Genomic DNA, 27,992 nt, shown 5'->3' with positions numbered 1-27,992 from the left:
AATTGTTAACCCATGGGCCCAACTAGCTGGAGAGTGGAATGCTTTTCTAATGGTCTGTGTAATGAATAACAGCTATCATGTTGTTACAACAAAGGAAAGTGAGGCTGATGGTAGAGAATATGGATAGCTATCATTTCTTCCACCCAAAAGTTGAGTACTAGCTATATACTAGGCATTGGAAGAAAGCGGGGAGTAAGACAGGCAAAATCCTAGTGGAGGGTAGACTCACAATAAACATGCAAATAAATAAATAAATAAGCAAAATAACATCAGGTAATGGTGAGTGCTATAAAAACAACAAGACAGGGTGATATCAGAGTAACTGGAAGGATGGGGTTGCCCTAACTTCTGTGGTTGGGAAATGCCTCTGAGGAGTTGACAACTGAGCTGAGACTGAAAGGCAAGAAACCAAGAACATTCTAGGTGGAGGAAATAGTAAATGAAAAAGCTCAAAGTCTGGAATGGATTTCCTTGTCTTTTCATTTTTATTTAGGGCAGTTGAAATGGTCTAGAGAACGGGCTGTGGACCTTGTATTCTCATTGGACCCTTGTGTTCCCAACTAGCATGGGTAATGGGAGATTATTAGACTACATATTCTGGAACCGCTGTATAGTTTTAACATTTGAGTCCACAAATTGCTACAGTTGTGTCAGAAAGTGGTGACTTGGACTCATTGGTACTCATCTGGCACACGATGTGACTTTTAAGGTGGCCTTGGGTATGGCTCTCCTCCCTGCAGGTGATTATAAGGGCCATAATGAAATCCCCGTGTTGGGACGTTAGGAAGGTGATATGAAGATTATTCTGCAAATACTGATGAGTACTCACTAATGGGCACTGGAGACAGTGATGACCTCTGCAGTGAGGACTTTCAGTGTCTTCCACAGATGGCTATGAACCCCTCACTCTCTGAAGGCTTTGCTTAAGGTGAAGGGGAAGCAGCTCCACATGTATAAATGGTAACCCTGAAGAGAAGAGCCCAAAGCAGGGACTTGTATGGAGGTAATCTATGTAAGAGGTGATCGTGGATAGTGGAAGCAAAAGACTGGGGTCATGAGACAGGGAAAGAGGAAAACCAAGACAAGATGAATTATGAGGGTCACTGCTGTGGATGAGGGAACCTGACACCCCTGGGGGTAGCACAGAGAATTGTCTTCCGAGGGACCAGGGACTGGGGCAGTTAGTAATAGGTTGAAGATCACCCCTGAAGACACAAGCTCTCCAGCACTTCTGGGTTGTGCTTCTATTACTCCCAGTGGAATCAGGCCAAGTGGTCTCCTGCGATGTTGGAGAAGTTCTGGGCAGAAAGCAAAAAGATGTGTGGCATGCTCCTGAAATGAGAGACTGAATATGAGGTGAGTCTGAACTCAGGTGTGATCATTTGCTGTGGCTACAGCTGAAATGAGGAGTGGGCTGAAGGATGTGACACTGCCACCAGAGGGGTTTGCCATACACTATATAAATGGGATTTCCCCCAAAATCAGTTTAAGTATTCAAAGGAAGGCTAAGATTTTGAGGGGGAATGGTACAGATTTGCTCTATAGTTCTGTTTCTTAGGCTGCTGTTTGCAGAAAAAAAGGAAAGAAGCCTAGACAGAATGGAGTTGTAGAGAAGAGGCTGGAATGACCTTGTGAGGTCCTTTAATTTATTCTGCTGTCACACATCCCTGACAAACTCAGATGGGAATCTAGCTCATTGGTAACTCAATCCACACACAGGACTCAGCATGGAAGGACATGGTGACCCAAAAGAGATAAGTCTCTTTTCCTTTGGGACATCCTGCAAGCCAGGAAGCTTGGTCAAAGATTAATTTAGTGAATTGAGAAAGAGTTCCCTGATGAGTGAAGAAGGCAGGGCCTTTATGCAATTAGTGCATAATAAAAGGTAATAATGGCAAAGTCCATAGTTTCCTATGGTTTGGTATGGTGAATAGGGTAAGATATGGTATGTTAAATACAACCCATGTATTCTTTTAGCAAATTGTGCTTTAAGAACTCAAAAAATCACAGAATTTCAGACTAATAGGAAAGCATTCTAACAATAGCACAGAATAAGCAATAGAAGGTACTGTCTTATGCTCCCATATCTATCGTTCCCAGTACAATGAGTCCTGGTTCTTTTAGCTTAGTGATATTGGGAAAAGTTCACTGAATGTGAGTGGAAATAAGCAATGAAATTGAAAGAAATAGTCTTGGAGGCCATGGAGACACTCCGAAGTTTAGTTTTGTCCTTTGTAAACAGGGATAATGATGACATGTCACAGCTTGTTGGGAGAATTGAATGGCTGTCTGGGAAAGTGTTCTGAAGGCATCACATAACATAATTAATCCAGAGTTTGCAGCGTAGTTTTTGCTACTTAAATCATTGAAATGACAAACACCACTCTAACTATTAAGAGAAGGAAGTTCTATTTATTTTAACATTGTTGAATGCAAAGAATCTTCATGGAGCCAACAAAACCCGACAGTATGGAAATAAATGTGTGGATGCCCTAAGAAAGGAAACACATACTCTATCTCATCTTGGTATTATGGCATTGCTAACAATAGCTGTGGAATCCATAGTTTTATATCATTTTTTATTAGGGCATCTAATAGTCTTTCCAAAAACCCATTCTGAATGAAGTCCAGCAAGTGGCAGGAGGCCTATCTCCCATAATCCTTTTCCTTTAGCTATTTTTTCATTACTTTGTGCTTCTCTCAGCTACTTATGCCTGTTTTCTCTGGGTGAAGCTTTATTTTTATTAGAAGATACTCACTTTGGAATCTGATTCTTGTTTATGTCTTTTGCTTAAATTGAAAGAACCTTTCAGATGTTACAGAATCAGCTAGATGTTTTAAAATACAATTAAAGGTCTTGAGATGCGGTTTTGTGGAATATTTCTGAATTTGACTTCAGGTATCTGAAGTCACTAGGTTTATCTCACTGGGTTCAACTCAAGTGAACGTAGTTCTGTTCTAATGGGTAAATCACAAACAAAAGTTTCCAGAAGATGGAAGGATACCGTTGGCTCAGACAAAATAGGAGATTTGTTTTAGCATAATTTAAATATTGTTCCTTACCCACATCCTTTCCACAGATTTATGCAATATATAAGATTCTTATTAATTCACTATGGGTTGGTTTTTGTTCTCCCAGGAATCTCAGATCTGGTAACCCTTGTTAGTGGAGTTAAGAAATGGAAGAAGGTAAAGAAGTATGGACAGAGACTTTACTTATGACAAAATGGACTACTGCTTCTTTTGATAAGGCATGAATAGTTTGGAAAAGGCTGGAGAGAGATGAAGAATTTTAGGCAAGTGGCCAGCTGGTGGATAATACCATCCATGTCCTTGCTCTCAACCTTGCAGACTAAGAAACAGATCTCAGTGGAGAGTTCTAAATTCCAAAAGCTTTAAAAACTAAACATTTTAACCAAGCTGAGAAAGGTTGACTATGAAATCAGATTGCAAATTTATACATCTACAGGGATAAAAAAATTGTGATAATGGTAACAACTACTATTTCTTGAGTGCTTCAAGAAATAGTCAGATATCATGCTTAAGCACATTTTAGACTTGTTAGCAGATTTCCTGCATTCAGGTCCATCTCTGTCATTTACTGGCACATGGTCTTGGGCAAATTCCTCAACTTTACACGAGTGACTTGCTTTATTTAATCAAGTTCTCAGAAGAATGCCTGGCACATCATAAGTGTGCTATAACTATCTGCCATTGACATTAATTCCTGCAACACTCCTATGAGGTACATACCATTATTATTCCCCTTCTACTGGTGAGAAAGTAGAAAGTTAACAATGTTCAATAATCTGCTTAAGGTTCTATAGTATAAGTGGCATCCAAAATATAATCAAGACAAGCAATTAGAATTAGATGGTTAAGGATCCAGGCAAATAGAACACTCTTCTTAACCTTCTCTTTGGAAAAAGTCTTTCCAATGAGATTACATTACTCAAAGTCTATTGGCCAACTTCTCAAGGATAGTTTTCAGAAAAGCATTGCCAACATTTGCTCTGGGACTTCCCTTTTTTCATGGCTTCATAGCTGATGCTCCCACTTACCACAAATGATGCATCATTCATATTGCTCCCAAGTACCATAAGCATAGGACCAGCAGAACTTTCCATGATGATGGAATATTCTAGATCTACTTTGTCCAAAATGCCATAGCCACTATCCACATGTGGCTATCAAACTCTTAAAATAAAACCAGCATAACTAAGGAATTTATTCTAATTTGTTTAAATTAATTTAAGTTTAAGTAGCCATATCTGACTAGTGGCTATTATTTCAGTGCACAGAATGGCAGAGGAAAATGTATTTTTCTTTTTCTTTTTTCTTTTTTTTTTTAAAGATTTTATTTATTTGACAGACAGATCACAAGTAGGCCACAAGTAGGCAGAGAGGCAGGCAGAGAGAGAGAGGGGGAAGCAGGCTCCCCGCTGAGCAGAGAGCCCAATGTGGGGCTCGATCCCAGGACCCTGGGATCATGACCTGAGCTGAAGGCAGAGGCTTTAACCCACTGAGCCACCCAGGTGCCCCGGAAAATGTATTTTTAGAAAAAAAAAGCATGAGGTTTTTGGGCATCACTGAGAGAGAAGCAAAGAGAAGCATCTTATGAGAATATCCTTGTGTGAATTTTACTCAGGAACAACAGTTTCCTAGATCAGCTAAATTGTCCTACTCATTTTCTTGTTAGTATAGCAATTTCTGAGGACAAGAGGTCTATTTGTTTGACCATTGAGAAAGTCAGTAGAGAATTCCTTTAAAAAAAAAAATAAGATTTATTAGGATGCTTGGGTAGCTCAGTCGGTTAAATGTCTGCCTTCAGCTCAGGTCATGATCCCAGGGTCCTGGGATTGAGCCACACATTGGGCCCCTTGCTCAGTGGGGAACCTGCTTCTCTCTCTTCCTCTGCCTGCTGCTCACCCTGCTTGTGGTCTCTCTCTCTCCGTCAAATAGATAAATAAAATCTTTAAAAAATAAAATGGAAAATTCATAGATAGTTTATCCTGGTTTACATCCTCTGGGTAGCTCTCTCACTCACGATCTTCATAAGGCAAGGATAGCTCTGGGGTTGTGAGGAGAAGACAATGAGGTCAGAAGTAGACTGAGGATTGAGAATAGCTTTGCAAAAGGTAAGCCTTGATTTGACAATCCAAACTAAAAAATAACCATGGACCATCACTCTTTTCCTCTTTCTTGGCAATGAGGGCAACTGTGCCTTAGTGTTTCAACCACGGGGTTTGAGTCAGAAGACCTGGGTTAAAGTCCTAACTTAATGCCTCACTAACTGCGTGACTTTAGACAAATCACTTTGTGTCACTGAGTTGCCTTGTGGAGTCTGTAAAATATGGTAGAAGATAGGGGGCATCATAAATAATACCTTCCTCAGAGGATACAAGTAGGATCAAATGATGTAATGCATATGGAACCACTTGTAAAAGTGTGAAGGCTGTAGCATGTAGGTCTTATCTATGTTTTACCATCTGTTGAGGTAGACAAATGAGGCCCAAGGTTATACAGGGTGTCTGGCTGCATTAAGTGTGAGCTTAACCCTGGACCTACCGAATCCTATTTTAAAGCCCTCTTTTCCAAAAAATAACCAACAGTCACAAGCTTGATAGCCAAAGATTATGCTGCAGAAATTATTCCTACTCAGTAAGCAAGCCACCCTACAACCTGAGTCCAAAGCCGAGTAATCATAACATCAATGTAGTGACGGTGGGTAGCCATCTACTGTGCTAAGCATTTTATAAATATTATCTTATTTTAATGCTCATTGTAACTCTGTGACGTTGTATGGTTATCAGCCCCATTTTACAGGTGAGGAAATGGAGAAATAAAATGGTTCAGGAATTTGTCCATATCCACAGCTAGTGAGTACCAAGGGAGTCTGGAAGTATTAGTTTGTTAAGGAGGCTGTAATGAAGGACCAGACTGGGTGGCTTTAAGAACAGGAATGGATTGGGTGCCTGGGTGGCTCAGTGGATTAAAGCCTCTGCCTTCAGCTCAGGTCATGATCCCAGAGTCCTGGGATCCAGCCCCGCATCATCGGGCTCTCTGCTCAGCAGGGAGCCTGCTTCCCTTCTTCTCTCTCTGCCTGCCTCTCTGCCTACTTGTGAGCTCTGTCATCAAATAAATAATAAATAAAATCTTAAAAAAAAAAAAAAAAGAACAGAAATGGATTGTTTCACTGTTCTTGAGGCTAGAAAGAAGTCCAGAACCAAAGGGTTAGCACGTTGATTCCTTCTGAAGGCTGTGGGGTAAGGGGGTCTATTCCTGGTCCTCTTCTTGGCTTATAGATGACTGCCTCTTCCCTTTATCTCTTCATAGTGTCTTCTCTTTATGTCTGCCTGTCTCAGTGTCTACATTTCCCATTTGTATAAGGAGACCAGTTATATGGGATTAGGGACCATCCTCATGAATATTTCAACTTGATTACCTCTATAAAAACCCTGTCTCCAAATAATGTCACGTGCTGAGGTCTGGGGGTTAGAACTTCAACATACCAATTTGGGGGTGGGGTGGGGAACACAATTCCACTAACATTGAATATAAACCCAGATCATTTGGTCTTGTACTGTTAAGCATTATGCTTCAGTGCTTTCTGACATAACAAAATTATATTATTCTGTAGACTTTTGATAGGAACAAATGTCAAGACACAGAGTATGGCACTTGACCCCAAATCCACTTTTAGAGCCACTGAACAGAAATCTACTCTACCTATTAAGTTCTAAAATTCGAAAGTGCTCCCCCAAAATATTTAGCTAAAAGACTGGTTTCCAGGTACTAGACAACTTGGCATCGAGGACTTTTCTCATAAACATTTACAAATATTCTGCTCTGTAATGAAGTTAATCAGTAAACCACACAACCTCTGGCCTCTATCGCTGCTTACCTGGTCTCATTTTCAGTTGCTGTGAGTAAGCTAAGAATGGTAATGCAGTTTCAGGGGTTAGAAAATCCAATTCAAAGTAGTCCTCGCCATAGACACGCATCATCAGGATTTATTATGGAAATGATGCACATGAAGCCTGATAAAGGTAAGACACTGTTCACAGGTGCTCTTGGCCAAACTTCTGCAACTGGACTGAGGAAGTGGAGGGCTTTTGTTTGAGATTTTAGCAACGGGTGTCTGTCAAAGATGTCTTAGTCAGAACCAGAAGGCTGGGGTGAGAAGTTGGGGCGGGGTGATTTTTGAGGATTTAGGGAGGTGAGTATCTCATTGAGATAAAATCTAAGTATGTTTTCCCTAAAATTGTTCATTAAATATTATGTAAAATTAGCAAGCTTTTTTCAAGTTAAACACTTGAAAGTTTCTAATTAATGCCTGTAGACACATGAAAAAGTACTTTGAAGTACGTACTTAATGCAGTGTTTTAAAAATGGCACGTCTCAGATCCCAGTGGGTCACGAAGTCTATTTGTGGCTATCACCACCATTAAAAAGTTAGAATAGTTTAGAATAGAATAGAATAAGAGTAGAGTAGCATAGAAATGTCAGAGTACATTTCTTCAAGAAATGTAAGGATAAGTGTTATTTTGTGAAAATCTTATTTCAGTTACTTCTACATATGTTTAAGTGTATATGGGAGTTATGATATAAGATGTATTTCAAACTATGGATTGTGATGAGAAAAATAAAGAGAGATTGAGAAATACTGATTTACTGAATTAGTTTCATAGCAGATTTCTCCCCAATTGACGGAAAATCAGATAAGTAAAGAGTTCAGTTTTAGGTTTACACTATTTGTTTTCTCTGAAGTAAAACATAGATCATAATTAAAACATAGACCATATCATGTAATATTGTCTATTTTAATATTTTTTCAAAACAGAATCTTACCTCTTAAATTTTCAGTTAAAAGAGGAACTCTATTTTTACAATAATTATAATTTTGAATATATGATTGTAGAGTTAGCAGCATACTATTTTATTTAAATATGTTTAAAAGTGATTGACACTGTATTTACAAAATCAGTTAGAAGGCAGGAAAAGCAAATCTTTCTATCATTTCCATTTAAATTGTTCTTTTTTTTTTTTTTTTTTTTGACAGAGAGAGAGAGATCACAAGTAGGCAGAGAGGAAGGCAGAGAGAGGGGAGGAAGCAGGCTCCCCGCTGAGCAGAGAGCCCAATGCGGGGCTCAATCCCAGGACCCTGGGATCATGACCTGAGCTGAAGGCAGAGGCTTTAACTCACTGAACCACCCAGGCGCCCCCTATCATTTCCATTTAATAGGCATTTATTAAGCACACTGTATCAGGCTTTGTGTAAGGCACCAGGAATGAAATAAAAAAAGGTCGGGGGGGGGTGGAATATAACCTAATATATTCCCCAAAGTGTTCACAGACTAACCATAGCAATAAAAACACATCACAAACTCCTTGGAGCTATACTGTCTAATATAGTAGTCACTAGTCACAGGTGGCTGTGTAATTTTTAATTTTAATTATTTAAAATTAAATAAAACTGGGTGCCTGGGTGGCTCAGTTGATAAGCATCTGCCTTTGGCTCAGGTCATGATTCCGGGGTCCTAGGATCGAGCCCTGCATTGGGCTCCCTGCTCAGTGGGAAGCCTGCTTCTCCCTCTCCCACTCCTTCTACTTGTATTCCCTCTCTCGCTGTGTCTCTCTCTGTCAAATAAATAAATAAAATCTTTAAAAGATTAAATAAAACTTAAAACTCAGTTTCTCAGTATCACTAATGACGTTTCAAGTGTTCCATAGTCTCATACGGTTAGTGGCTACCATATCGATGGTATAGAATATTTCCATCACCTCAGGAAGTTCCCTTAGATGGTACCCCTTTAGAGAAATTACTGAATGCTAGAGACTCTACCCAGGAGAATTTTGCTTTCCTTTGCAGGGGTCTCAGACTTCCCAGGTGTCTGTACATTCATGTGTTCCCATTTAAAAGCTCTTCCTCGGAGCGCATGGGTGGATCATTGGTTAAGTGTCTAACTCTTGATTTTGGCTCAGGTTATGATATCAGGGTCGTGAGATTGAGCTCTGCATTGGGCTCTGTGCTCAGTGGGAGTCTGCTTGAGATTCTCTTCCTCTCCCTCTACCTGTGTCCCTTCCCTGCTCACACACATTCTCTCTAAATATAAATACATAAATACATAAATATTAAAAAAAAAAACACTCTTCCTAAACTCTCAGGGAGCATTCCCCATCATAAAGGAATCTAAATCCCCCCACTTTGGGATAGACTGATTCTGGAAAAGCACTGATAAATCCAAATTTATAGATATATATTAATATATTATTATTTACTTTAAATTGTACTAAAGTAAAAATAAATTTACTTTTATAGAAATCATATTTTAAAGTTGACCCACCTCTGCTCTTCCACATCTGTGCTTTATCAGAAAGTTCTGGTATTTGTTTGCTTGTTTTTGTCCCAGCCCTTGATATCTCTATACATACACACACACACACACACACACACACACACACACACGCACACATGCACATGCCTTCATGTGTAGGGAATGACTGCGGTCTTTTGTATGTTTCTTTTGTCTTGTTCACTGTTTGTATCCTCAGAGCCTAACACATTGTCTGGAAAATAGCAAGTATCAATACAATATTTATAAATGAAAGGAGTATCCTATAACTTATGTTATCAAAACAGACCAAGATAATTACTAATTAATTATCAGTTAACTATTAAAATCAGGATTTTGCTAGGTTCTTTAGGGAACAAACATGTCTTTTCATGACATTCAACTTATCAAAATGTTTTCTCAACTACTTTATTTTATACTCAGAACTACCTTATAAGATAGCAAGACTGGCTGTTAATAGTTCCATTTCATAGAAGAAATTAAAACAGAAAAAATGTTAGGCAGTTGTTCAAAGTCTTACAGTCAATTCACGATGGAAGTTGTTCTAATCCCACTATTTTCGGTGCTGTTGACCATGCTGGCCTTCTTATTATAAGTTGCCTGCATACTGCGGAGATTTGGTGGGGACACTGAAATACTGCTTGTGGATGTGCTTTGAGGATAGAAGCATTATTTAATAATATTATGTGCTATTCTCATATTCTTACCATGTTTTCTTGCTTTCATATTATATTGTCAATGTCTTTGTGAAAGCTTTCCATTTTACTTGAAATGATTCCAAAGGACCAATAAGATTTTGATGCCATGATCTGACTTCAGTCAGGACTACATGCTATCTATTGATCATAAGAAAAGTAGCTTAATGGAAACAATGATTTGAGATCTTGGAATTGTCACGTGAGGAGGGAAAAATTACACGTTTCCCTGGATTTTGTAAAATCCAGTTTCTGTCATTAATTGTTTGACCTCAGGCAAGTTGCTTTACCTTGTTGGATCTGCAGGGGCCGGGGGTGGGAACCAGTAATTGACAGGGTAAGATAGGTTGGGGGATAAAATCCAGCAATAAGAATAAGTGAAAGTAATGCTTTTAATGCTTTTCAGTTCTTTTCAAACCCATTCACTCCACAAATTTTAGTCATATTTGGTTATAAAATAGATCAGGATTTTGCTTATATTTTATCTCTTCTTTTTGTTGTAATCATATTCTATTTCATATTCTTCTATTTTGTGGTAATAAGACAAAGCACCATTGCCAAAACTTTGTCTTTCAGATATAATCACTTAATGATGGTTTTATATGGAGAAGTCAGGCATGGAAGACAGGAAGTTAATTTTTTCCCAGATAGTATATACTTTGTGCTTCAACAATCTTTTTCTGGATCAATGCAGAAAGCATTCTTTTCAACAAACTTTTGGTATGCATATATTCCACTTGGCCATTGTAGAAGAGCCTTGATTTCTCATGCCCATAGTCTTTTAGTCATTCTTTATGGAGATTTTAGATATAAAGAAGAACTGTCACGTCATCCAGCATGAAGTCTTTTCTTTAGAGATGAGCAAAGGGCAGCCCATGGAGGATAGGTAAAGTACCATGTAACTAAACTCAGAACACCCAGGGACCTAGAGTCAGGGAAGATTTCCCAAAAGAAGCTATACTTAAAAGGACATTTAGAGATAGATTAAGTGGAGAATAGTGAGATGAAGCTCTGTGAGCAAATGGCTGTGTTGTAGAAAGTTCCAGGCTCAGGAAGCAGTGGAGGGGGGGCAGGGAAGGGAGGTTCTGAGTCTGGAACCTGCAATGCAGATTCAAGGATTAGGTAACTCAAAACATGAGAAATGGCTGGAAGAGAAAAGGTAGGATCATGTGGCACCTCGCACACCTGATTGTAGCTTACCTGCAAGCAGAGGTATTGAAGGGACTCACCAGCTGAGGCACAGAGGGATGAAGAGAAAACCATGTACTCTCATGCTTTAAAGCATCACACATCTGAAATTATCCCAGAGAGGAGTGATTCAGCACATGGTTTTGAAGTCAGACTATCAAAGCTCAAGTCTCAGCTATTTAGGAATGTAGGAGTAGAGTTGCCTCCCTTCTCTGTGCCTCAGGCTACTCATTTGTAAATGAGGATACTAATGTTACCCATTTCCTAGGATTTTGCGAGAAGAATTGCAAATATACAAGCTCCTGGCACTAGGATGGAGTTTCTAAGAGTTTTCTGACAGTCGTAGTAGCAATAATAACGACCACAGCAATTTTGGGGGCACTGCAAATGTATAGATGCGTAGATCTACAATCCCTAATGGACAGTTCTAAATTCCAAAAGCTTTAAAAATGAAACATTTTAACCAAAGTTTTGACACAAACTTCTCTGGTGGCAAAAACCTGACCTGAATGGATGGGAGGATATTAATGGCCTTTATTTATTTATTTATTTATTCCACATCATATGAATATTTATACATTTCACCATGGAAAAGATTGCTGTGTTTGATTCCGAGTTCTGTCCCAGATCACACACTGTGTTCTGTTCTAAAACACAGTCAATCAGTTCTGAATTCCAAAATACATGTGACTCCAAGACTATCATAAGGAATTGTGGAATAATTGTATTATCTCATTCAATCCTCAACATAACTCTGGATAGATATTTTCATCCCAAGCTTGCTGCCATCAAAACTGGGCTCATCAGTAGTTCAGCAGTTTGCCCAAAGTTCCACTGTTCATTGGAGGTGGAGTTGGAATTTTGGTCTAGGGTTGCCTGACCATGCTTTGAAGAATCAGACACATTTGTACACTCTCCTATATCTTATTTATGTTTGTTAAAATTTTTAGCGTTTTGCATAGCTTAAATATTTTTATTTTCTAAAGAGTCATTGTTTGTGTTCCTAGGAAATAGAAGCACTTGCACAACCTGATGGTTTTCTAACACCTAGAGGTTTTATAGATAAAAGGTTCATTTTGTAATAACAGCAGTAGGAATAATGATTATTATTACTATTTTAATGGCAACTCTAATTTATCTGGCACTCTTTGTGTGCCAAACATTTAGCAAAGTGCTTGGCATACATGATCTTGTTTAATTCTTACATCAACCTAATGAGGTAGCTATTATTCTCTGTTTTACGAAGAGAAATTTGATCCCTAAAGACATTAAATAAATTGCCAAGATACACACAGAAAATAAGTAACAGGACTAGAATTTGAACAATACTCACAATTCCAGGCACTACATTCTTTTTTTTTTAAGCTCCTTCTTTGTTTTATCATGATTAAATACTAATCTACATGGTAAAGTTACAAACAGCATAAACACCATGCAACCTCCCACCCCAGAAAACAATGGAACAATCTCACTTTCCAGTCACCATCATCCAGTTTCTTTTGTATCATGCAGAAACTTGCCTTGTACACATGCGTGTGGACACACACATTGTTCTTTTAATACCTACATAAATATATACATTATTCTATAAGTTAATATTTTCAAATGACATCATATCATAGAAACCTTTCTTTATCAACACATATAGATTTAAATTCACATCTACATAATATTTCAGTGCATGGACATAATGCAATTTAATAAGACTCCTATTGGTGGATATTTAAATTAGTTCCTGATTTATAGTTTTTACAGATTTTCCTACACATGGATATCTTTACAGAAGCCTTTCACACAAATACGTGCCTATTTCTAAAATAAATTTCCTTGCAGCCTAATGTCTGCATTAAAAGAGTATTTGAGTTTCAAATGCTGAAGGATACTGAATAATTGTCCTCTAAGAATGTTTGCTTTTCTAAAAGTGTTCTATTGAGCATTTTTAACCTTTACTTATTTGAGGATGAACATGGTCATTTTATATTGCAATTTAAATTTAAATTTAATTGTTGATAAAGGTGAGTGCATTTTTGTGTGTTTATAAAACACTTTCTGTTTGTATTTCTAAAAACTGTCCTTTCATATCCTTTATCTCCCATGAGGTTGTTGAATTCTTCTTATTGGTTTGCAAGTGCTCTTTACCTGTTAGTGATATGAGTCTTTGGTCTTTTATGTTGCAGATATTTTTCTGAGCTTGTAATTTGTCATTAAATCCTTTTTAATTTTTTTTTGTTTTTGTTTTTGTTTTTTGCTGTAAAGAAGTTGTCAATTTTTATATAGTTGAATTTTGGTCTTTTCTTAGACATTAATTCCAATTTTGTTACTCTTGTTCAGGTGTACTAACAGAGCAAGCAGCAGGACCTTTGGGACAGAATCTAGAAGTAGAGCCATACTCACAATACAACAATGTTCCGTTTCCGCAAGTTCAGCCACAGATTTCCTCGTCATCCTATTATTCCAACCTGGGTTTCTATCCCCAGCAGCCCGAGGAGTGGTATTCTCCTGGAATATATGAACTCAGGCGAATGCCAGCTGAGACTCTCTACCAAGGAGAGATTGAGGTAGCAGAGATTCCTGTAACAAAAAAGTCCCGAATGAGTGCATCGGCAGGGAGAATAAAAGGGGATGAATTATGTGTTGTTTGCGGAGACAGAGCATCTGGTTACCATTATAATGCACTGACCTGTGAGGGCTGCAAAGGTAAGCACCTCTGGTTGGCCATTCTCTCCTTGAGGTTTTACTCTTTGAACTGGTTGTTGAAATCCCTCAGACTGAATTCTTCCCTTTTTCCAGATAACCTCCCATTTTCTCTTCCTACATGCCTACCTGTTATAAATCTCTAGGAAAAGCCTTTTAGTGTATTTAGCTTATATATAAGTAAAATATTTTCTAGTTACAACCTCACATATGGTTAAAGAAATTAAATGATTATGGGTTTTTTGTTTGTTTTTGAGAGAGAGAGAGAAAGCAAGCAGAGGAAAGGATAGAGAGAGAGAGAGGAAGAGAGAGAACCCCAAGCAGGCTCCATGCCCAGCAGAGAGTCTGATGTGGGGCTCAGTCCCACAACCCTGAGATCACGACCTGAGTTGAAATCAAGAATCGGACACCACCCACGCTACCCTGTTGTTTTTTTAAAAGAAAGAGAAACTGTTGAACTCATCTCTTTTAAAACTGAGATCAAAGAGAATAAGACTCTATTAGTTGATGTATTTATTCAACCTCAATAGTAAACTTATTAGTTCTAATACTTCATTCCCATTTTAGAGATGAGGAAAGTGGGTTACTTCCTCAAGCCTTCACAGCTAATTAGAGGTGGAGCTTCCAATCCATAACTGATAGGCCTAATGCCAGAGCCTTTGCTCTGGAGTTAACCACTAGCCTATCCTATCTTTTGATCCTTGCCTACTGAGTGGTCATTCTACTCTTTGAGCTATTTGCTCAAGACTAATATTGACTAAATCAATGGATAAACTATTGGTATAATCTGGGCCAGAGAATAAACCTCTGAAGTCAGTAATCTGAGTCAGGTCACCTCCTTACAGCTGAACACTTTGTGAAACCTGGTCCTCCCAAGAAGACTCTGGGGCATCCAGGGTGAATGGAGTGAAATCAGTGTGCCTAAGACAACCCCCCAAAACACTGACTTTAAAAGTGGGCAGGGGAGGGGCGCCTGGGTGGCTCAGTCATTAAGCAGCTGCCTTCAGCTCAGGGCATGATCCCAGGGTCCTGGGATTGAGTCCTGTGTCGGGCTCCTTGCCCAGCAGGGAGCCTGCTTCTCCCTCTCTCTCTGCCTGACTCTTCCCCTGCTTGTGCTGTCTCTCTCTCTCTCTCTGGGTCAAATAAATAAATAAAATCTTTTTAAAAAATAAAATAAAAGCAGGCAAGGGAAGAGTTGCCCCTAAAAGATATACAGGAAGCCAGAAATGGGAGGAGACCAGGAAAGTACAGGATCACAGGACACAAGGGGACAGAAAAGTACTCAGGAGAGAACCCATCCTTGGGGAAATTCAGGAAGGAAAAGCTGGATCTGGATGCAGATAATAATTTTTTTTAAGATTTTATTTATTTATTTGACAGAGAGAGAGATCACAAGGAGGCAGAGAGGCAGGCAGAGAGAGGGGGAAGCAGGATCCCTGCTGAACAGAGAGCCCAATGTGGGGCTCGATCCCAGGACCCCGGGATCATGACCTGAGCCAAAGGCAGAGGCTTAACCCACTGAGCCACCCAGGTGCCCCGCAGATAATAATTTTTAAGAGCAGAGAAAGGTTGAGCTTTTTCATTGATTCTGCCTTGAGACTTTGCCCCCATGGTGGGAGCAAAAGGACCAGAGTGCAGGGAGAAGATGAGACGGAGCGAGGAAGAACCTGTGCTCTACATCAGAGGTTGGCAATGTTTTTTCCCTGTAAAGAGAGAGTAAATAATTCAGGCTTTGCACCATAGCGGTTTCTGTTGTGATTACTCAACTTTGCAAACACACCCACATAAAGAAGGGGCATAACTGTGGCTTTCTTTAACCTACAAAAATAGGCAAGGAATTAAAAAAAAAAAAACAAAAAAACGGACATTAGGCTGAATTTGGCCCATAGGCCTGGCTGTATTTTGCTGACCCTGTTCTAGACCAAAGGCTATGGAGGATGAGTGTGAGAAGTAATTGGAAGCTGGGTAGCAAGAGAGTACAACACTCAGGGCATGGATATGAGACACGTAAACTCATTTTGTATGGCTGGATTGAATTGTATAGCTGGATTGAAATCATGGAAACTATATTTCATTCAATTCAGGATTATTCTACTCATCCCTCCTCCCCCCCCAAAAAACCCCTACCTTTCTCTGGGGTTTTGTCTAAATTCTATGATTATGCAGTTTCCTGCAGGGATTGGGCATTGCGGGGGAGGCTCTAGTTTTCACCATTGTTAATGTGGTGCGGCATCTGCTGGGTGTTATTCTAGCTGGTCTTCAGTCACCAGTCGGAAGGGTCTCTGAGGCTCCATTCTGGGGTCTTGAGCACAATTCTCCTTCCTGTCTGCTCTGCCTGCTGTTCTGCAGCTCAGGTGGGTGGGTTCCTGATGCTCCTCCCGTGGGGGGCTGACATGCCTGGCTGCCCAGAGAGATCATTTCACCTGTTCCTATGCCGCCCTGAGTACCAGCAGACACAGATGCCTCTCTAGGCTGTCTCCAGGAAAGGGTACAAGAATTCTTTTGTTCTAGGACTCCTGAATGACATGGAGTTGCTATATTCTTTCAATACACACATCCCGGGGTACAGTCTGGGCATGAAGGTGGGAGGGACAGAACTCAGGGCCTTCTCATGAACTTAACATGACTTGGCTTTTTTTGGTTTCTCTTTATTTGTCTATCTATTCCAACTTGGGAAAATTGAGTGTCTGGGATCTTGACGCTTAGGCTTTTGTGATGGAAAAGCCAATAATGAGCTCCTTTGTATATGTTCTCTTGAGGAAACAAATGAAAATTATCCTAGCTTAGTGAACAGGAAGGAGGTTCACAACACAGGGTAGACTACAAGGGAAAGAACCAGTACCCCGTGCCAGGCAGGCCTCCTTGGCCAAACTTGGCCCCCCACTCCACACTCCTTGGATATCTGTGCTTACCAAATACAGAATGCGTCTTACTCCGTAGCTTTTCATCAAAGGAAGGGTGTGGATTTTGGGGTTTCCCAGGCATGCGTTGAATCTAGACTGTCATTCTTGGCTGGATAAGCTTGTTACTTAATATATTGGTCCGAGTTCAGTGAAATAAAACAAATAAAAATTTCAAGCAGTAAGGAATTAATACAGGAGAAGTTGGAAGGGTAGAGGAGCAGGTTCTGTGCTGAGTCTCCAAGAGGATGCTCGGGGTCACCCTGAGGATCTGGCCTGCCAAGGACTTGCTATGGTCAAGAAGATGGGGAAACAGGAAGCTAACACAGAGCTGATGGCTCCAGAAAGACACCACCATAGCTGCCATCTAGGGATCAAAAAGATGCCTCCCCCATAATTACTGGTTCCAGAGCAATGGTTGGCCAGCTAAACTTAATACACCCATGACAAATACCCTGTGTCTTGACTTTCGATGCCCTCGAAGTTAGCAACGGGAAACCAAGATGCTGCCATAGCACAATTCCACAGCCCTGCTTGCCAGCAGAAACAAGTCTTACAAGGGCGTCTGTCCTGCAGAGCTTAAATCATATCCACAACGTTAGCTGCAAGGGATTTTGGGAAAGAAGGTGTCCAGTTTTTCTGCCTTTACAATAGAGAACATACCCTAGAGTAGAAGTGGGCGCCATGGATATCCGGCCAGCCAATTCTTAGTTTGTGGAATATTTGGCTTCTCTGAGCCTTCACCCTGAAAAAAAAAAAAAAGGGTAATATCTATTTCACGGGGTCTTTGTAGAATTAACTTAATTTTGTATGTAAAGATCCTGGCAGCTCTTTTTCTTTAGGACTTCACTGCATGTCGTCAGACCTGTGATACTTACACACACATACACACAGAAGAAAGTTTTTAAAAACTTAAAAACAAAACAAAGATCATAGTTAAACATCCTGATTTCATTAGTCTCATATCTATTTCTTTCTTTTTTTTTTTTCAAAGATTTTATTCATTTGACAGAGATCGCAAGTAAGCAGAGAGGCAGGCAGAGAGAGAGGGTGAAGCAGGCTCCCTGCTGAGCAGAGAGCCCAATGCAGGGCTCGATCCCAGGACCCTGGGACCATGATGTGAGCCAAAAGCAGAGGTTCTAAGGTAGTGAGCCACCCAGGATCCCCTCATATCTATTTCTAATTATAATGAATGTTTTATTGTCAACACTTATGGCATCAGTGAGAGAAATTCTAATACATTTTTAAAGAGCAATGATTCTAAGAACACAAGCTTAACACACTGACAGTGTCTGCCATTTGCTCAGCATCAGATTACATCAAGAGCTTTCTTTTCTCCCTCTTATCAGTGGAGCATATGAAAATGTGCTCACGTGTGGGTGAATTTTGATTCAAACTTCAAACCTCAGCTAACAAAACTGATCTGCATCTGACTGGAAGTTTCAAATGGCTGCATTTCCAAATAGGTCAATGTCAGTCACATCCATCTCCGGGCCGGGAGAGTCTACACTTGTCAGCGAGAGAATGGTAGAATACTTAAAGGGCATTTTAATGAGTAAATTAAAAGGGCATTTTAATGAGTAAAAAGGGCATTTTTTGAACATATTCTGACTTAGTTCTGAAGTTCTAGAAAAGACTCCATAGTTGTTGAGTCTATTCTGGTGTGTGGAATAGATGCAGAGTGTTTCCAGTGGGCTCTTTGTTTACGCGTCAGGGCTGAGGCGCCCTGACTCACACATGAACTTCCTGAAATCTTATTTGATTTTGAGGTCTGAGTTTATAAAATTTGATCATGATCCTACTGAACTCTATAGGTCCAATTATCTTGGAGTTGGATGCAAGGGGGTGGGGCTTAAACTATGTCACCACATTGGAAGCCTTTTGTAGTTAAGTGTTATCAAAGTGGCAAGAGGAATCAGATTCTGATCAGATTTCAACACCCTCTTCCTGTGCTGCTGATTCTCTTCTCAGATGTTCCAAGTTACTGAATGTGTCTGGGCTTCAGACTTCTCTCCTATAAAGTGAGGATAGTAATAAAGATGAGGAGGGGGAGGTTGAGGTTGAGATGAGGATGATGGTGATGCTGGTGAGAGACAGATAAGATATATCAAATGATTATTATGCACAGGTTTTATCTGGGGCTTTACCTGTACTAGCTCATTTAATCCTTAGGACCATGCTTTAAGGTAGGTACCTAGGGGTTGGTGAGAGGATTAAAGAAGATAATATGTTTAAAGCAGGATTAAAGAAGATAATATGTTTAAAGCAATTAACATAGTACTTGCTTATGGTACTCAATAAATGTCCTTCCATAAATGTCCATTATTGGTTTCACTTATTTGTGGAGCGTAAGAAATAACACGGAGGACATGGGGAGATGGAGAGAAGGATGTTGAGGGAAATTGGAGGGGGAGATGAACCATGAGAGACTATGGACTCTGAAAAACAATCTGAGGTTTTGAAGGGGCGGGGGGTGGAGGTTGGGGGAGCCTGGTGGTGGGTGTTAAGGAGGGCACGTATTGCATGGAGCACTGGGTGGGGTGCATAAACAATGAATTCTGTGACACTGAAAATACATTAAATTAAATTAAAAAATAATAATTTAAAACTAAATGTCCATTATTATTACTATTATCATTAAGTTACTGTGAAGAAAAAAATGAGACATTGTTTTTGAAACATCTAGCTCTATGCCTGGCACACTTGAATGCTCAGTAAGCGTTAGTTTTTGCTCCTTTGTTGGTGAATTCTTATTATTTTATTGTTGTTATTCTTCTGTTCATCCAGCCTCTCAAACTTTGATCATACACAGTCTTCGAAACTCTCTCTCTTCCTATTAGTTAATTAAGTAAGCCTCCAGCTCCTGAGAGTTTGAATTCATTAATTCAGTTCTTTATTCAGCAACTCTTATTAGGTACCAACCATATGCCAGGTTCTATTCTAAGCATAGGAGATGCAGTGAACAAAACAGACAAAATTCCAGCTCTCTTAGTCACCATTTTAAAGCAAAGCAGGGAAACAGTTTATATAACTGAGCTAAAATAGACAAAAAGAGAAAACAGTAAGACAAAAAATTAAAGATTAAAAAATATAAAAGCAATGAAATACTGTTAAAAAGAACATACAGGGGTGCCTGGGTGGCTCAGTGGGTTAAGCCTCTGCCTTCAGCTCAGGTCATGATCTCAGGGTCCTGGGATCGAGTCCTGCATCAGGCTCTCTGCTAGGCAGGGAGCCTGCTTCCCCCTCTCTCTCTCTACCTGCCTCTCTGCCTACTTGTGACCTCTCTCTGCCAAATAAATAAAATCCTTTAAAAAAAATACAGAAAAATTAAATAGTAAAAGAATGATTTCCAGTGGATAAAAATTGAAATTTCAAATAAATATACAGTTAATGTGCAGGAGAAATAGACACCATAAAAATTACATTTAAACAAGAAGGCATGTTTAAACTAAATACATAAGCAATATGTAAATATGAAAGTAGTGACTGAAAAAAACTCTAGTTTGCTTAAGCCTCCAACTCCTGGGAGTTTGCCCACCTGGGAGTCTGAATGGCTCTTAAAGAGATGCAAAATCAAGCTCACACAGAGCATTATTACCCCTCCCCTCATTTTCCCAATCTAAAAGCATTGACCTCCACCTCCAGCATCTTTGAGATGATCCAGTATAACCCTTTCAATGAGGGGTTGAAAACAAAGGCCCAATGCTAGAGTTATCTTTTTTTAGAGGTAGACGACTCTCGCTTTTGTTTTGTTTTATCAAGTGAGCATGGAAAAATGGCTACCCTCTTGGGATGGGAAAGAAAAGTAAAAAAAAGTGGGGGGAGGGGAGAAAAGGTTAACCCCCCAAATAGGAAAAAGAACAAACAACAAAGCATACACGAATCACTCAATAAATTATTCTTTCATATTAGCATTGCTAAAATTATTGAAAAACACATTAATGGACTCAAATAATTGGGGAAGGTAATGAGTCTCTGTTATGGGCTGGTCAATTCCCACCACAGACTGTTTATTTCGTTTATCTTATAATGGTTCCAGTAGATGGTATTATCATCTCCTTTTTCTCAAATAAAGATACCAATACTCAAAAACTTGTCCAGGCCTCATGGCTATGAAAGAATGGAGTAGAATTGATCATCAGATCATCAGGACTCCTGAGCTATATTTTATCTCTGTGCTGTCTTTTCTTGTATCCTTCTGTCAATGACTTTCCAAAGACAGCACTAAAGCATATGCAAGGAAAATGAGGGTTTTAAAAGTCGGTTCTTGTTATGCCCCAATAACGGGTCCGTGATTAAAGGAGCGAGACTGATATAAAGTGAAGGTCAAGCAAAGCTTTATTTCGCGCCAAGCATCAAGAATCAGACCGAACGTTTCAGGGGACGCACCTCTTACAAGAGAGGGCGACCCTTCTCTGTTTCACAGACTAGCTTTTAAGGGCAAAGGCCATGCGGTCGGGCCTGGCTACGCATAGGTGGCCAATGAGTTTGTAACACACACAGGAAACTCCACAGTGATGCTGGGTGACCAACTGTATTACAATTTACCCTAGTAGACATTTGAACCAGCCTATTACACCCTGATTTAGGATTGGCACCAAAAAGGCTCCCAAAGGGGGGGGGCATACTCCTTGGTAGCTAGGGAGATAGTATGCAACCCCCCACTGATGGGATGTCTCCACCTGGCCTGACCCACCCTTGTATCTGGGCTTTGTTACCTGGAGCTGGTTTCCCCGACTTGTTTTTAAGTGAATCCCCTTCGGGAAAGGGAGCAGGGACAGTTTAACTTTAATGAAAGCCTCTTGCTAAATAGGTCCTTACAGTTCTGTGTTTAGAGAAAGAACACACCAACAAAGAGAAAAACAAACAAAATATAGGTGATGGTGAATCCAAACCCATTGGTTATTTGACAGAATGATCTCCTGGCACAGGAGCAGGCATAACCATAAATTATTGGACAATATTCATTTGTGTACAAAATAGACCATCTTCTTAATAACTAAGTAGGGTCGTCAGCCACTTTCACACATAGAAATGACAACCACTAGTCATATCACTTTTAAAAATAAAGAATGAGGCATCTAAGTATCTTCATTTCTAATTGTGATATATATGAGCATTAGAAGATATAATTTAAGAATTGCCTTTGTGGGAGCTTACCTTGCAATGTCTTATACTTTGACCCTGCACCTTGTATTAACAGGTTATGGTGAAAGTAGGAATAGACCAAGAGCTGCCTCCCAGGCAAACTCCCACAAAGGTGATCCTCGAATGATTTTCGGAAGGAGAGTGGTTTCATTAAGTAGCCTCTGAGATTCCCTGTTCACTCCTCTGAGATGCTGTTTGTGTTTGCGCAGCCTGCTTTTAGCAATCTGGAGGGAGGACAAGACGTGTGGCTGGATAGAATGTTTCGGTCCTTACCTTCTAGGCACGGAGACTCCCCATTCCTTCTGGGCATTGCCCTGCACGGTTTATATTCAATGCTTGAGACTACATGCAAATACACTGTTCTCCATGGCTTGGATGGATGGTGAACTTTCGTAAAGGGCCAAATAGTTAATATTTTAGGCTTTGTAGGTATTAAGGTCTCTGGCACAACTACTTGACTGCCATTGTAGTGTGAAAGCAGATGTGCATGTAAATGAATGAGCTTTATTTTCGAATAAAGCTTTATTTATGGACACTAAAATTTGAATGTCATACAACTTTTACATACCACAAAATAACTTTTTTTTGAGTTTTTTTTCCACTCACTAAACATGTAAAAACCATTCTTAGGTTGCAGATCATGCAGAAATAAGCAGGGGGTGGAATTTGCCCTGCATTTTGTAGTTCGCCAACTCCTGGCGTAACACAATGTTCCCGCTGAACGCTTATAGGCCATCAGCATCTTGTATCTGAACTCAGTTTCCTCCATTGCTCCTAATCCTGCATTCTCTGCACCTATCCTGGGCATGTTTTTCACAAATTTACTCTGTTCCCTGGCTTTCAGAGATTAGTCAGCATTTTTGATACACTGAGGTATTTGTATTCTAACTCTTAGAGATTATGCTGTTTCCATGAACTTTTCTCTTATTTTGTGGTATTTTTTTTTGACAGAAGGGAGTATAGAAGTTTGATGAATGCCCTTTGACTACTAAGTTGTTTGTAGATTTGTCTACTCTGAGAGGATGTTAGGCAACTTCTCAAAATAATTCAAAGTCAGTCCTTTTAAAATGTATTTAAGAAAAAAAGATCAATATGGATTATAGTTGATAAAAGTAAGTGTTAGAGAAGTCAGGTGAAGTTTTTTTTTGTCTGTCTGTGGCTCAAAACCTCAAAGTTATCAGCAGGCACTGAATAGTCAATAATAATTTTCATCACAAGTAACAACTGGTATTGGTGAGAGTGTGGAGAAAACAGGACCCTCTTGCTGTGTTGGTGGAAATGCAAACTGGGGCCGCCACTGTGGAAAACACTATGGAGGTTCCTCAAAAAGTTGAAAATAGAACTATCATGTGATTCAGTAATTGCACTACTGGGTATTTACCTAACGAATATTAAACACTAATTCAAAGGGATACGTACACCCCTGTTTATAGCAGTATTATTTACAATAGCCAAGATATGCAAGAAGCCCAAGTGTCCATCGGTAGATGAATGGATAAAGAAGATGTGGTATACGGATACAAAGGAATATTATTCAGCTATAAAAAGAATGAAATCTTGCCATTTGCATGGCTTGAGGGGAGCTAGAGAGTATTATCCTAAGCAAAATAGTTCAGTCAGAGAAAAACCAATACCATATCATTTCACTCATTTGAAATTTAAGAAACAAAACAAATGATCAAAGGGAAAAGAGAGAGAGGGAGAGAGAGATAGATCAAGAAACCAAAAAACAGACTTATGATTACAGAGAACAAACCAATGGTTACCAGAGGGGAAGGGGTTTAGGGAATGAGTCAAATGGGTGATGGGGATTAAGGAGTGCCCGCATTATGATGAGCACCTGCTGTTGTTTGGAAGTGTTGAATCACTCACTATGTTGTACACCTGAAACTAATATAACAATGTGTTAACTAACTTGAATTAAAATAAAAGCTTAAAAAATAGTAAATTTCATCAACTTCATCTCAGAAGTTTGAGGGATGCTTTTTCAAAAATAATAGTCTGAAACAGCTTCTGCCAGGTGATCAGGAGTCTATAAACAAATTCTAAAATGATTAATGTCTAAAGACAGTTTTTAGCAATGTAAGCTCCTTACTAGAAGGATAGCCTAATGCACTAATTAAAGGCATAGAATTTGCCAGTGAGCATATCAGAGTTCAAATCTAAGCTCTACCATTTATTATCTATAGAATTTGGAGCAAAGTGCTTCATCTCTGTGTAACTCAGTCTCCTTAGCTGTAAGAAGGAAATAATAATAGAATCTACTTCATAGGGGCACCTGGGTGGCTGAGTGGGTTAAAGCCTCTGCCTTCGGCTCAGGTCATGATCCCAGGGTCCTGGGATCGAGCCCCGCATCAGGCTCTCTGCTTGGCGGGGAGCCTGCCTCCTCTCTCTCTCTCTCTCTGCCTGTCTCTCTGCCTACTTGTGATCTTTCTGTCAAAAAAAAAAAAAAATCTACTTCATAGGATTGATATGAATATTAAATGAATCACCACATGCAAATGTTTAGAACAGTGCCTGATACAAAGTAAGTTCTAAGTAAGTGAGTGATGGAGTCCTTTTTATTGACAATGTGCTGAGATAGTCGGGAAGACTGACTCTATTTAGGCTATATTGGATGTAAAGATCACTAGTTATTCAGCTATGTGTATTTGTTGCTGTTTAAAAAGTATAGAGACCCTGAAAATGTTTTTTTAGGATTTATTTATTTATTTATTTGAAAGAGAGAGCGCAAGCAGGAGAGGGACAGAGTGAGAGAATCTCAAGCAGACTTTCTGCAGAGCAAGGAGCCTAACATGGAGCCTGATCTTACAACCCTGAGATCGTTACCTGAGCAGAAACCAAGAGTCAGATGCTTAACCCACTGAGCCATCCAGGCACCTCGAGACACTGAAAATTTTAAACAACCAATATTTTACTGATTTCAAACAGTAGTTACTGTCAGTCACTCGAGTCTGATGTGTGCATGTGTGCTTGTGTGTGCACATATATGTATATATGCATTGGAAATAGGGTATGGTCTATGAGTTATGTCTGTATATAGAAGCAGAGAAACAGGATATGCAATATTTTGCAGACTTGAGGGATCCATTTCCTATCCTATAGACATTCTCTTGCCACCACAGGAATTCCCCTAGTGCTACACCTTCCTCAGATGACAATGCCAGCCCTGTCTACTCATCTTTCATTATCAGGGAGTCTCTGTTCCTCAGTGAATTTCCTTTCCATTCATCTTCAAATTACTTTTCTGGGCATTGTTGAATATGCTCAAGATAGAGTCAGAGGTACGTGTATGGATAAATTTGCATAAGTATAAATATAGTATATGTACCCATATTTAAGTGATATAATGATAATATTGTGTTGCCATCTCAGAATGAAAGCTAATTAATTCAGCTAGCTATTGAGATGATAATGATTTCTTTCTCAGTTAATACCAAAGTTCAAGAAAAAAAAACAAACCTGCAGAATTGTCCTAGTACTGTTCCTTTGATTCATCTTGGAATAAGGAGGTTTATTTCTGTTAACTATTGTGCTATCGGTATCTACAATGTTTTTTTTTTTTTTAACATTTTATTTATTTATTTGACGTATCACAAGTAGGCAGAGAGGCAGGCAGAAAGAGAGGGGGAAGCAGGCTCCCCACCTAGCAGGGAGCCTGACGTGGGGCTTGATCCCAGGACCCTGGGATCATGACCTGAGCAGAAGGCAAAGGCTCTAACCCACTGAGCCACCCAGGTGCCGCTGGGTTTTTTGTGGGTTTTTTTGTTTTGTGTTGTGCTGTGTTTTTTGTTTTTTAAGATTTTACTTGTTTATTTGACGGAGAGAGACACAGCGAGAGAGGGAACACAAGCAGGGGGAGTGGGAGAGGGAGAAGCAGGGGGGGTGGGAGAGGGAGAAGCAGGCTTCCTGCTGAGCAGGGAGCCTGATGTGGGGCTCAAATCGAGGACCCTGGCATCACGATCTGAGCCAAAGGCAGATGCTCAAGGAATGAGCCACCCAGGCACCACTCCCCATGATGGTTTTAAACGGAATCATTCCTGGGAGGGGCTAAATATTCATGTAAAGATTGACTCAGGTTGACTAAGGAACATCATTGAGCTCACTGATTTGGTACAATGAAGAAAACTAACTTCCTAACTTCCTAACTTACTTCCCTCCTTCCTTCCTTCCTTCCCTCCTTCCCTCCTTTCCTCCTTCCTCTCTCTCCCTCCCTCACTCCCTTCCTTTCTTTTTCTTTCTTCCCTCCTTCCTATTCCTTCCTTCCTTCTTTCCTTTTCTTGCCTAGAGGCTCTTTTAAAATGCATGCTTTGGTATTTGCACTTCCTGTATCAATGTTGATCTGAAGCACAAAGTCTTTTTTTAGACTTTGTGTGGTTGGATTTGACATTTAGGAAAATGGTAAGATCTTTCCTACTGAAAGTTATACCAGCTGACAGATTCACAAGCAAGTCTATGACTTTTTTAAACCTTGCTATCTCTAACTTTTTCTTCAGGCTCTGTTTTTACGTTGAGTTAGTTAACAAGTTCTGAGTTCCCGTTTCTTCTTCCCTGTTCTCACCATCTAGTTCAGGCACCAATCACCTCTCAGCTGTTTTACATTTTTCACCTTGCACCAAGGATCTTCCCCAAGATGCAGGTTACCGTCTTCTGCCAAAACCCTCTAATGGCTTCTCTTTGTCTGCATGGTAAAAACTCAGCAGTTTTGCCTTGTGTTGAAGGGCATTTAACCGTATTCTGTCCCACTACATGCTCTTACACACCTCCCACTAATTCTCCCTATACTCTACCCTCCTACCAAAATAGATCATCTACCCCTCCTTGGTATTTCCATAACTTTCTCATTTCCCAGAATGCCCTTCCTCCCTCACAGTCCATGTTTCAAAACCCTACTTATTTTCTAAAGCCTGCCTAAATTCTACTTCTTTAATGAAGTGCTCTCTGATTTCCCCTCAAAATTAATCAGGGCCGTGCCTAGCCATATAATGCCTTTTCCTCAAGACACTCAATTTCTAGCTATTGGGACATTGTCATATTATACTTATTTTACCAGAACAATTTTTATTGCCTTCTGCTGGAGAAAAATTGCCATAACTGATGTGCAAATCTCCATGTCTGTGATGAAGTTGCTGCCTGAGTTTGAATCCTCCTAATCCCCTTATTAACCATGTGATCATGGCTAAGATGCTTAATCTCTCTGCCTCTCTTCCACTTCTATAATATGGGAATATATAATATATCTTCATCATAAAATTGTTATGAAGGTTAAATAACTAAATGCAGGTGAAGTGGTTAGAACAACAGCCAGTGAGTGCTTGATAAATGTTAGCTATTATTCCAACAGGCTGTTAAAATAGGAAGGACTCTTGCTGCCTCAGTTTCGGCATTCTTGAAGACTAGTTGCTATATCCAAAGTGAGCCCTTCTTGCAGTGGGTAGTTAAGAAATAGTTAAAACCTTACCTACTTTGAGGGTATGAAGTGGTCAGGAGTTGGAAATTCTAGAGTAGTCTTTAAAGATTTTGGAGCATGTGACTAGTGCACCATAAATCCCATATCCCCAATGCAGAGGGGGAAGGGTGTGGGATGCAGGTATCTGTCTTGGGGACCACCACTGAAAGTATGGTACTTTTGTGAGGATTAGGAAAATGTGTCCCCCCTTCCCCAGGTGAAATCTATACACTAAGGAGGCCCTGCTGCCCCATTCCCAATGAAAGGGTCTTCAACAGGATCGCTTGAGGAGATAGATAAGTATCCCCTACAGCTCAGGAACACAGGAGACTGGCATCTGACTTTCACCTGAGAAGCTGAAAGGGCCAGAGGTATGGCGACTGCTTATGAATAAGTGGGAGAGATTCCCCCCCACCCCACAGTTTGCTGCACCAGAGAAAGCTGGCACAGGGTTATCTTAAGCTCATGACAAGAAGGCCACATGGAGGGACTTCAGAGTAAAGAGGATGGTGGTAAATTGCTAAATTCCTAGATGCAGAAGAAGGGGATACAAATCATGGGC

At 39.9% G+C, this 27,992-nt stretch overlaps 1 protein-coding gene across 8 annotated transcripts in view; it reads left to right on the top strand.

The window, feature by feature from the left end:
* Positions 1-27,992, top strand: part of NR1H4 (nuclear receptor subfamily 1 group H member 4) — a 66,881-nt gene that overhangs the window by 15,507 nt on the left and 23,382 nt on the right. For 6 of the 8 annotated variants that reach the window (XM_080810328.1, XM_080810325.1, XM_080810330.1 and 3 more), the window contains one exon: positions 13,571-13,936. In XM_080810328.1, the coding sequence (XP_080666454.1) occupies positions 13,571-13,936 (366 nt within the window). Of the gene's footprint in view, positions 1-6,918; positions 7,050-13,570; positions 13,937-27,992 lie in introns of those variants that run through there. The other 2 variants (XM_080810323.1, XM_080810324.1) reach the window with 2 other exon arrangements.

Source organism: Martes martes, assembly GCF_963455335.1.
Source record: "Martes martes genome assembly, chromosome: 8".
NCBI classification, from domain to species: domain Eukaryota; kingdom Metazoa; phylum Chordata; class Mammalia; order Carnivora; family Mustelidae; genus Martes; species Martes martes.
The sequence above is the reverse complement of the archived record's forward strand: the minus strand, read 5'-3'. Positions and strand labels throughout refer to the sequence as shown.